The sequence below is a fragment of the Typopeltis vanoorti genome, chromosome 6, assembly GCF_054136105.1.
Source record: "Typopeltis vanoorti isolate ZY-2024b chromosome 6, IOZ_Tvanoo_1.0, whole genome shotgun sequence".
Classification (NCBI taxonomy): domain Eukaryota; kingdom Metazoa; phylum Arthropoda; class Arachnida; order Uropygi; family Thelyphonidae; genus Typopeltis; species Typopeltis vanoorti.
Genome location: NC_143554.1, coordinates 53607460 through 53620013, shown reverse-complemented (window position 1 = coordinate 53620013; position 12554 = coordinate 53607460). Strand labels below are relative to the sequence as shown.

Below are 12554 nucleotides of genomic sequence, written 5' to 3'. Positions count from 1 at the left end.
GATAAGAAATAAACCACCTGCATTTGCCTGGAAGATGTAAGATCAACACAAAAGTCATATTTCGACAAATGCTCTTTGTCAAATTTTCTCCTGATTAACACTTAAAGTTCTTAATTCTGAGATGCAAAAGGCTAAACATTTGAGGACTTCAATAACAATAACCGGAACTTTGATTTATTTTTAATTCATTTTAAACGGTGTGTTTTGTGGCCGACTGATTTTGATAACAATAGCCGATTGATAATATCATCCGCAATCACAATAAGCGGATTCTACTGTATATACATATATATGTATACTTGTCATTAGAAAAAGCATATATTTATGATGTACATGATTTTTTATAATTGTCGGGTATATATTATCATCATCGTTCTTTCATTCTTAATCTTTCCCTCTTTTAACTTTACAGTGTCGAGGGCTTCTATTCCTTATAACTGCAACTACTATTTGGTTTTATTTATTTTAGTTGTTATTAAAATATGAACTCCATGGATGTGTCACATAATTATTATAATACAACAAAGACAGAGTCTTTGTTGACTCATGTGGTTTCTTCTAGCCCACTGATATGTCTTGTGGCATGGGCATCTGCAGAAAATTTTCCCAGGGGGAGTAAAGCTTGGAGACAAATAATTACATCAATACATTTTTATTTCATTATTTAATTTTTTTTTTTTTTTTTTTTCACAAGTAGATCTCAGGGGAGAGCAAGTGCCCCATTCCCCCCCCCCTCTGTGAATGCTCATGTCTTGTGGGATGAAAAACTCAAATTTCCAGGAGGAATTTAAATCAGGTATTAAGGAAGTGTATACTATTTCCATTGATATTTATGCAAGCAGGAGATATTAAGTTTCTTTATGCAAATAACATCATCATCTTAATAAATCTGCTACAAGCCTTAATCAAATTAAATAATTGCTATCACACCAATAAAAAAAATGAAAATATATTTTTAGCTATTTAAACAAAAGTTTTAGTGAAGTTAATAATTAAATATGGAAAAAATTTCGAGTCTTCAAAATTCAAGTCATCAGAATTTAAGGAGAACCAGCCTACCTGTCCAGAACTCAGTGGGGTTGGGCGCCGTAGGCAGGCATGGGGGGGGGGGGGTAGTATATATATATATATATATATATATATATATAGCTAGATAGATAAATAGATAGTATATATATATATATATATAGAGAGAGAGACAGTGGCTCCAGTATCCTTAAAATTACAATCATTGTAAACTACAATTATCAATACCTTAATGCAGTGGTGTGGTTACCAACCACTAGAGCCCTAAGGGATCCGCATGCACTTCTCAAGGGCTCCGCAGCCGTTCCAAGAAAATAAAATAAATAAAAATTGAATGAAATTCAAGAATAAGAAACAAAAAGTAGAGTCAATCACTTCACAGTGAATTTTCATAGCGATTCTTCCGCGGGTTTTCTGTGCGTTTGACCTCTTTGTGAGTGTTTAGTTGTGTAGTTAGTATGTGTTCATTAATAAAGTGTTGTAAATTAATAAAGTAAAATTAAATAGGAATTGTCTTCTATAATGAATAATAAAAATTTCGAATAACAAGTAATGAACGAATATGTATTTCAATTGAACTGAATATAATGATTAAATTGGAGGAACTGAGTTTATTGTATGGACCTTATTGTAATAGCGTAGGCCTAAGGGGCTCTGCCATAGAAATTGATTCTAAAAAGGGCTCCAAGAGTCAAAATGTTTGGGAACAGCTGCCTTAATGCATTTAAAAAGCAGACTATGCTCTTGTAAGGCATCATGAGTTAATACCATAAAACAGTGGTCACAGCCCAGTGTCATTGTCTCCTGGTGGACCACAGGAAAATTTTATTAGTAATTTTTTTATTTTTTAATCTTAGTCTATAAATTTTCAGATAAACTTTACAATATGATATATTAAAATTTACATTATTTTAAAAATGTTTACATAATTCACTTAATTTCAACATAAAAATATGCATAATTTGTATTGCTATTCAAATTGCTATATTTCTTCAGGATTTGCAAACAATCTGCAAGGTTTGGTTCTTGTTTTCCAAAATCTTTCATTTTTTCTTCAATGATGTTGGTGTATTTGAGTCTATAGTTCACCTCTGAAAGATACTCAATCTTGATTCATTTTAAAACTTTCTTCCACACTCTTCTTTTCAATATGAAATTCAATTTTATCCTGCTTGAAACTAAATAGTGATCACTTCTTATTTCAAATCCTCTGTATACTCATGTATCCTGAACCAGTGGGAAAACATCACTATCAACTATAACGTAGTCAATGAGACTTTTATTTCTTGCAACTTCTCTCCATATGAATTTGTGCATATTTTTATGTTGGAAAATGCTGTTAGTAATAACTGATCTTTGCACTTTTCTCCAAATTTTCCAAAAACACTACCATATATCTGGTAATCATTTCCTACTCTGCTGTTTGGATCTTCAACAAGGACCAACTTTTCTATTTTTACTGAGCAGGCTGCCCTCTCCAATGCTGCAAAAATTTCCTCTTATGTCTTCCTTGGTAGAACCTTCTGTAAGACCACAGGCACAAATAAGCCTCATTGTCCAGTTCCCCATCATTACTCTTAAACTTTTCAATCGTTCCACTTTCAACTATTTTAAAGTTCCCAAATTCACACTTGTATCAGTTAACTAACTCTGCCTGGTATTCGTAATTATTTTAGTTTTCTGTCGATTAATTTTTAGCTCTATCTCATGTGCTAATTCATATAATTCTTGGTTCTTGACATGATGTTTATTATTATTATTAGACACCTCCAGGGAGTCCAAGGACTCATCGAGGGAGGGCACCTGCTCTACAACTCTGTCTTCACTACTCAATCCACCAACCTGACCGCAACTACACTAATGGCATCTACAGTCGACCACCACTACAGACACTCACAAATATCCATGCCCACGGTGGGATTCGAACCCGCAGCTTTTTGGCTGGAGAGCAGATACACTAACCACTCGTCCAGCCAGGCTGGCGATGATGTTTATGTCATTTGAATATGTTATAATCTGTAATGATTTATTTCTTAGTGCCTGTAGTATCCACCGGCACACAATCAGATAACATATTCCAGATCAGAACCTAGTTAAAAAAGTTGAGACTAGACTATCTGCTTGTTTTAATCCGAGTTATTGGAAAAGGGGTCTGTTAAATCGTTATATGTGTTAACGTGAGCTTTTGAATTTGGTGTTGTTGATCTTGTACGGCTTGCTAGCTTACCTGGGTATTTCAAAGTGTATCATAATTGCATATCATTTTTCTTCATTAATACTGTCATGTGCCTGTTGAAAATCAATAAAAATCTGATGAGTATTTATACCAAAAACATTGAAAAAGGTTACCCTTATTCTGATACACAAAAAAAAAAAAGGATGAAGTAGAAGACCTGGTGAACTACTGACCCCATCAGTGTATTACTAGTGTTTACAAGTCTTGGCTAATAGGCTTTGTGAAACTCTAGACCTAGTGCAACCAAAAGAACAGATAGGTTTTTGAAGTGGCTTTAAGAACAATGGACCATATTCAATTTGTACAACAGATTATTGAATGCCATAATGAATAAACTACCATAATGTCTTTATTTTATTGATTATGAGAAAGCTTATGATTCAGTAAAAAATTGTGCAATCCTTCAAGCATCACAAAACCAGCAAGTGGAGGAGCCATACATTAGGCCCATCAAATCATCATAAACCAGTGCAAGAGCAGCAATTTATTTCAATGGAAACATCTCTACCATGGAAATACAGAGAGATATAAGACAAGGTGACACAATATCTCCAACACTATTCACAGCATGCCTAGAAGAAATATTTAAATTTCTTAATTGGGAAGAAAAAAAGGTCTAAAGATAAATGGAAGATATTTAAGCCATTTATTCTTTGCAGATGACATAGTTATTTTTACTTCAACTGCGCATGAATTACAGACTCATATCCATGAACTCCAAATTGCTAGCAAAATAGTTGGCCTAAAGATAAACCTAAAGAAGACCCAAGTTATGTTCAATAGCTATGTCCAACCAGAAATAATAAAAATCAATAATGATGAAATTGAACAAGTAGATCATTACATATACTTAGGACAACAGATATTAATGGAACAAAACAGCATGGATAAAATTAAAAGATGCATGATACTTGGGTGGAAAGCATTTAGAAAATTACAAATCAAAAAAGCTAATTGCCATTATATCTGAAAAAAGTTTGTAACCAATGTATTCTTCCTATATTGACATATGGCTGTGAAACATGGACAATAAATGCAAAGGAAATTCAAAAATTAAGAACAATACAATTTAGTATGGAAAGAATCATGCTTGGTATTACAAGACTGGGTCAAAAGAGGAATATGTGAATAAGAAATCAAACCAAAGTCTCTGACCATAGGAAGAGTGAAACATCTGATGTAGCAATGGGCTGGACATATTGCTTAAACAAAAGAAGTATTGGACTAGATTCCATGAGATGAAAAACACCCATGATGCCGATCGAAATTGCAGTGGATTGGTGATATCATCAAATTTACAGGAGTGACAGGAATGAAAGTCATTCACTGACAGCTTTGGAGTAATCTTTGAAAAGTCTTCATCCAGCAGTGGATTGACAATGGTTGATGATGATGATCATTTATATCAACATTTCTAACAATTGTTTAACAATATATGTATCTGATTAATTTTAGATTTGCCTTTTCTGAAAAAGCCTTGGTAGACACAATCATCTTGATCATCTTTATGTTAAAATCATAAATGGTTTTAATTTTCAAAAACTATTTTATCATCCTTTTTATATAGCAGAACAGACTCATTCTCCATTGTTTTGGCATTTGCTCTTTCTTCCATAAATACAAATTTTATAAAATAATAATAATAATTATATAATTTATATATTTTTGTCTTCTAGTTTCTTTCCTCCTGCTTTCAGCAACTCTGTAGGAATTTTATCTATTCTGGTGCTTTCTTATTCCTGAATGAAAGTAGAGCCACCATAAAAGTAGAGTTCTGGTCATGATGATGGCTCTATAGATTCTTCTTCTACAGTAGTGGCTGGTACATAATTTTGAGGTACAAAAGGGATGTTTCTGTTCAGTAATTAAATGGAAATATTTTTGCAATCTGTCTTTTGCTTTTTATGTTTTTAACATGTTTCCTTGTGGATTTCTGCATATATCTAGCCCAGGTTTATATCCTCCTTTAATTTGCTTAATTATATTATATATCTGCCTTAAATTATCCTTCTTTTCATTTCTTGATATATATTGTGCTTATAATTTCACTTAAGGGCTAATATTTTCTTATCCTCACAAATTTTATCTGCCTCTCATCTCAGTTATTTATATTTTCTTTCTTTAATCCTAGATTTATTGATATAGTAAAAAGCACCTTAAAAGACAGAAATATAATATCTAATAATATTGGAGTCTTGACAGATAACAGATTAATTTGGAGGAAAATTATTGACTAGAAGTTAGTAATGGTGTAACTTTTTCATGTAGTACTATCATAATTATCCTGTACATCCCCCCCCTGAGGGTACATATCAGAAATTTGATGATGATGAATCCTAGTTGGTCTTGCAGCATTTTCTTTGCATGCTTTATTTCTTTTTATTATTGATTGAGCACATTTTTCATCAAACCGATTTGTTTGCTTTTACTTATTTTCAGAACTTAGTTTCTTCTGAAATATTAAAAATCCATTTTTATTAATGCATGTCCAGCTTCTTTCTATATCTTGTTCTATATTTATATTTTCAGCCCCCCCCCCTTTAACTTTGTATTGGAAATTGGTTTTAACTCCTTCTTTAAGTTTCTGCAAGTTAAATTTCAGTGCCTTTCATTTCCTTTTTTTTTTTTTTCTGAGATTGTGCACCTATACTTAATTTTTACCACACTTGAATCACAGCATGCTACTCTACATGATCTTACATCGATAATACTTGAGGCAGATCTTTTATCTATAAGAGAATCCATAGGAAAGTGACAAAGATGGTGAGTGATCTGTGGAATGCTTCCTATGAGAATAGATTGGGTATTTGTGGATTGCAAAAGTTATCTATTGGTCAAAATAGGGGATGGGAGAATATGATAGAAACATTTAAGTTACTTAAATGCTTTTATAGGATTGATGCATAGTTAATGTTTCCGCTACTGGTTAGAGGAGGAAACATAAGCCTCCCCCCCCCCCCCAGGGACATTGGGTATGTGGATGGTTAGCAAGGGCATAAGGACTAGAGTTTGTGCTTGGAGAGGAGTGAATGGAATGGGTTGCCTGAGTCAGTTGTGAGTGCTTTGTCTGTTAATGGTTTCTAGGAGAGGTATGAGAGATAGTGTTGATCGTTTGAGTCTCACATGATGAGTCTCAGGACTCCACGGAGATGCCCGTGTAACAATAGTAACAATAAGAATAATAATAATGTTAATAACTTAATCACCTCACATAAAGAATGTCATCTACAATACCAACTGGAAGTGTTTTAACTACATATAAAGAACGTTACGAAATTGTCATTATTATGATGCGGGCTCATTCAGGGTGTTCTGATCAAGAACTGCTACTTTTATTATTATTTTTAATGGAGTTTATAATAATATTCAGCAATTTCCCTGACAACTGGTCACTGGGAAAATTTTAACTATAAACTGTATATCATCATTAAACAATACTTCAATTTACTCTTATTTCATTTATGAATCGGTTTGTTACAACTATCGTTTCCACTGTTTTCTAAAAACAACTTCGGGAATAGTGGAAAAGTATAACTTTTTGAAGCTGACAGTTATAACGGATAATACATACACCTCTGGTTACAGAACGTGCGTTTCACACAAGACTGACTGTATTAAATACTACATCTCTATTATACTCTTGAGATGTTTCAGAAGGTAAATGTTAATACTATAATGGAAAAAACAAAGCAAAAAAAAATCCATGTATTATCTGATTAAACGAAATAAACTGAAGCACATGCTAATTTTTCAGTACTAAAAGGCGTTACTTACATTTTTTTTCCTACAGGAACACACAAAATAATTATGTAAACAACTTAGAAGTAATGAATGGTCCTTCAGTGCAACAATAAATCACATAATAGAATTATTGACAATTTCCTCACGTTAAATATATACAACCTTTACGACAATCCCAATACACGCCTAACATACAGGAAACTCATGACGGCAACTACACACACATATAATGTGCGTTTCCTTCCCTATCACGCAATTTTCCTGCGCATATTACAACTTCCGTGTCCGTTTTACGTTATCGAAATATCGTCTGCTACCACTCCTAAAGGGGGAGCTCGTTTACGCTCCAGCCATTCAAGCGCAATACCTTTATGAATAAAATAATTCGGCTGCTATATTTTAATCATAATTGCACCTAATGCCACCAAGAGTGTTTCATCCTGTTTTTTTTTTTTTTGGTGGAAGAAATGAAATTTGTATAATAAATAACTACTGCTTTCGTTCCAGTTTTTGTTTCAATTTCACCCAAGTAGATACATTATTTACATCATATATAGTTCTCCTAGAACTATTACTATTATTATTACTATTATTACGGGCAACTCCAGGAAGTCATTAGACTCATCGAGGGAGGCCCCAAATCATATTCATCACAAGTATTTGACATTCATACAGTATCTATCATACCTCGCCTTAAACTCATTCACTGTCACAGCATCCACTACAGACTCAGGGAGCGCATTCCACTCATTCACCACTCTAAAAGTAAAGAACCCAGCTCTAACACCTTTACCAACCACACTTTTGCCCAGTTTCCATGGATGTCCCCTAGTCCTCCCACAACCATCCCTGTTCTCAAAAATATCTTCTGAATTAATTTTATAGAAACCCTTCAGTAATTTGAATGTCTCAAAAATATCTCCCCTCCTCCGCCTATCAACCAATTTTTGCAACCCACAAATCCTCAACCTGTTCTCATACGGTTCATTCCACAGACCTGCTATCATCTTGGTCACTCGCCTCTGGATCCTCTCCACCTCCTCCCCATCAAGAAGAAACCTAGGTGACCAAATCTGAGCACAGTAGTCTAGATGGGGTCTTATCAAGGCTCGATACAGAGGAACAATAACCTGCTTGTCTCTGCTTGTCAACGTATTCTTCAGCAACCAAGTGATTTGATGAGCTGTTTTGGTCACTTTTGCAGTGTCCCCTAAATTTCAATTCCTTATCCACCAACACTCCTAAATCTCGTGCCTCATCAATTTCCTGGAGCAGGGTTCCACCACTATATATATATATATATATATATATATATATATATATATATATATATATATATATATATAAGTTCCAGGAGATGACTGTAGTATGCTATATTCTCCTACCTGATGGCTCTTAAAATCTTGGATAGCCTTGGGCCTACTCTCGGTGGTGCCTAAGGTTTAAGGTTGGTTGCCTGCTACTCTTTAAAATGCTAGTTAGAGTTAAATGACTTCGTTTACTCTCTTCGAAATATTAAAGGCATTGAAAGATTTTAATACTAAATATCCAGAAACAAAAACAGGTTGTAGTTGCTACGTACATTTTTTTTCTTTACCAAAAACTCGAGGTTTAAATCTCCAATTCAGAAATATTGAGAATTCACTACATAGAACTAGAATTCACCTATTTCAAATAACAATATAAGTTAGGTTTTAGACATAAAAGATAGCCACAGTTGCTTGCTGTATTATCTCCCAATGCCTCTGAATCTTTTCTACCACTTCATCTCCAAGGAATCCAAGCGATCAGACCTAAGCACAGTAATCCAGATGTAGGCATATCAACACCTTATAAATAGGAATAATAACTTCTTTATATCTGCATGTTAGTGTGTTCTTTAATAACCAATCCTATGAGCTATCTTGGCCACCTTATCAATATGCCCTCTGAACTTCACCTCTCTATTCACTAATGCCACCACATCCCTAGCCTCATGAATCACTTGGAGTACAGTTCATTCAATGTGGTACACAGCCAGTGCCGTCGACAGGGTGTAGCATAGAGGCAACCTGCCTCACGGTGCAGCTTGACAAGGGAGCTCGTTCAGCCATATTGTGGTAGGCGCTGTCGCTACGCTAGCAATTCCTGTAAGCAGTGTAGCAAGCGAAAACATTTTTCCAACTTAAACTAATTAAAAATGATTTGCAAACAGCAATGACCCAAGAAAGATTAATTGGTTTAGCTATATCGATAGAGGTGGAGACATAGCTTATCATTTAAATTCAGAAGAGCTTACAAACAGTTTTAATGTGCGATATTCCAGTAGAGCACATTATTATTATTATGTAATCGTTTTGCATTTATGTTTCTCTTGTAATAAAAACAAAATAACAATTGGAGATTTTCTTATATTTTATCTTATAATCCATCATGTGGGATATTTAATTGTTTGCCTCAGGGCGCGATCTAATCTGATGACGGCCCTATACACAGCTTGTAATCTTTTAATCGCAAAATGCATAACTTTTCTTTCTTTTCCACATTGAACTGACATCGATTATCTTTTGCCTATATTGCCAGCTTATTTAAATCGTTCTGCAAGCTCTCTGCACCAACTTTGCATCATCAGCAAACAAATTAATATCTCCCTTCAAGTCATTTCCTATATAATTTATGTACAAATTAATCAATAACTATCCATGCAGAGCACTCTGGTCACCTGCTTCATCCTAAATTCTACTCCTCCATACATGCTACTTTTTTGGAATCTGTCCATGAGCCATTCTCTTATTCACATCACCAGTTTAATATCCATCCCCGTTTGTTCTAATGTGCGTACGTGTATTCCATGGAGTATCCTGTCAAAAGCCTTAGCAAAATCCAGCAGTATCACTGTGTAGCCATTCCCCTTGTCCAAATCAGCTGTCATTCTATTATAAAGAGTTAATAAATTACTAAGGCAAGACCGACCTTGAACAAAACCATGTTGGCCAACATAGAGTATTATATTCTTATCTACCCATTTCTGAATTCTGTCTTTAACCAACTTTTCCAATGCTTTTACCCCCCCCCTCCCTGAGATCGTGATTGGTTTATAATTTTCTACTACAGTCTTAGAGCCTGCTTTATGCAAAGGAACTATTTTATCTTCCTTTCACTCCCTAGGGACCTTACCAGAGCCCAAACTTAAGTTAAATAGCCAAGTAAAGGGCAATGACAATTTCTTTCACCTTAACGTAATAATACCCCAGCTGATGTCCCATTCAAACCTACAGCAGTATTTGTATTTAAATTCTGAAATAGCCTAAGTACATGTACCTCTGATTCACTGACTTCAATTCTATATCAGTTATTGCTTCATAAGACACAGAAATATCCTCTCTTGGGTGATAGACTTTTGAAAAGTGGTCACTCAGTAACTCTACTATTACATCTGACTCAGTCACCTCGATACCATCAGCGCCCACTAAAGTTATCCTTCCAAAGTCATTCTTCCTTTTACTTCGTGGCAAGTAAAAGGAAGAAAGTAGCGAAAGCAATCTTTGGAATTTCCTTTGACCTGCTTGGCTAAGGTCTTCTCTTAACCTTTCTAGCCTGAGCTTTGTACTGCTCCTGTACTGATTACCACCTTTCTCCTTGTAAATCCTCCATAACATTCTTTTCTTTTTTTTTTTTTTGCAGATCACGCCTAATAAGACTACTCATCCATCTAATACCTACCTTATTTATCTTCCTGACTATGGGAATACATTCCAATATTGCTACTCTCAGATACCCATTGATTATTTTCCCACGCACTGCTAACATCTTTCTGCTGCAATTTTTTATGCCATGGGAAGGCAGTAAGCAGCCTCCGAAGCAAGTTTTAATTACATCTGTAGTTCCGTATATGCCCCCCCCCCTTCTTAAGAGCGAAATCCCCAAATTTTTCAAGTCCATACCACATGATCAATTTCACCAGTGTTAATTAGAAATGTTCCCAAACTACCCCCAACGAAGCTTTATTATTCTGTGGTGCTTTCTGAATGTTCACCCACCTGCGTCGCTGGTACAGAAAACGATTTTTACGATACATTATATGGTATTTCCAAAAACTAATTCTTGAACTTTGAATAAGGGCATGAAAGAATGTTAGTTTTTAGTTTTATTTTGTTCAATAAACATTGCAGAAGCATCAAAAAAAGAAAATAAAAACTTTTTTTTTACTGTATTTTTGTGTAGATTGACCAGTAATTTAGCTTCCCCTTTAATACATTAGAGGATTATAATAAATTTAGTTTAATCTTCCCTTAATGCATAACATTATACACATCCGCAAGGAGATGTGCTTTGCATTATGGAAGATACTGAGATAGGAGTGATGTTAGCTTGGTCCACCTTTGCTACGAGTTTCCCGGTGTTGTACTACCTTACCCCAGTCCTGAAGATATTTTCAGGCGCAAATTTTGTTTGCTCACACTTGGATAAAGGATTAAACTAAATTTATCATAGTCTAACCAAGTGAAAAATAAACCTTCGACATCAGAGGATTATTAACACTGTCTTCGATTTTTCCTGTATCCTGCAGAGACGTAAAAATAAAACAACAAGCGAAAAATTAAATATAACACAGTGAAAAGTTATTGGGTCCCAGTGACGTACATAAGCACTGCGACACCCCCCCCCCCCGAAGGAAAAAATGAAAAAATTAAATTTTGTTTGTGTTTATAAATAATAACAATGCTTACAACATTATATAAATGCAATACAGCATGTTAAATGTTACAGCTTATGTTTTGACATTGATTGAATAGTTAAGAATTGGAATTGGTCGATTAACGCTTTAGATTACAAAACAAATGCACTGCGATCTACGCCGACATTCGTTTGGGCTTGTCATTGCACGTTACGTCAATCCCACACTGCTCAAATGGTAGTATATCTTTAGTATGCTTACGCACATTATTTCTGTGAGATATGATGCGTTTATTATTGGTGTGTGCATGGTGAACTATTTTTTGTAAATCTTCTTTTATATTGTTAAAATAACACCTAATTATTTATTTATTATAGATACCAGGCTGAATTATGATGAGTGTCACTATTGAAAATATGAAAAGAATTATATTTTTTCAATTATCGTTACAGGAAACAAATGCACTGCGATCTAACGCCGATATTCGTTTCCGCTTGCACATTACGTCATACGATACACTGACGTTGGAGCAGTGTATCATATGCCTCCGCTCCTTATTTCTGTGAGATGAAACGTTTATTATTGGTGGTGTTCGTGGTGAACTATTTTTTGTAGATCTTATTTTGTTTTGTTAAAATAACATCTAATTATTTATTTATTATAGATACAAGGCTGAATTATGACGAGTGTCACTGTTGAAAATATGAAAAGAATTATATTTTTTCAATTATCGTTACAAGAAACAAATGCACTGCGATCTAATGCCGATATTCGTTTGAGCTTGTCATTGCTATTGATACGAAACTTTTATTATTAGTGTTTGTTCGTGGTGAGGATGAAATATTTTTAATAAAGCAATTTTGGCCTCGCCTACTCCCGTATCGGGAATAAAAA

At 34.4% G+C, this 12554-nt stretch overlaps 1 protein-coding gene across 1 annotated transcript in view; it reads right to left on the bottom strand.

Annotated features, from left to right (window-relative positions):
• Positions 1-7195, bottom strand: part of LOC150105459 (uncharacterized) — a 344499-nt gene extending 337304 nt beyond the window's left edge. The window contains exon 1 of the mRNA XM_090394830.1: positions 7037-7195. Within this exon, the coding sequence (XP_090250956.1) occupies positions 7037-7038 (2 nt within the window). The 5' untranslated portion in view covers positions 7039-7195. The remainder of the gene's footprint in view (positions 1-7036) is intronic.
• Positions 7196-12554: the final 5359 nt, after the last annotated feature.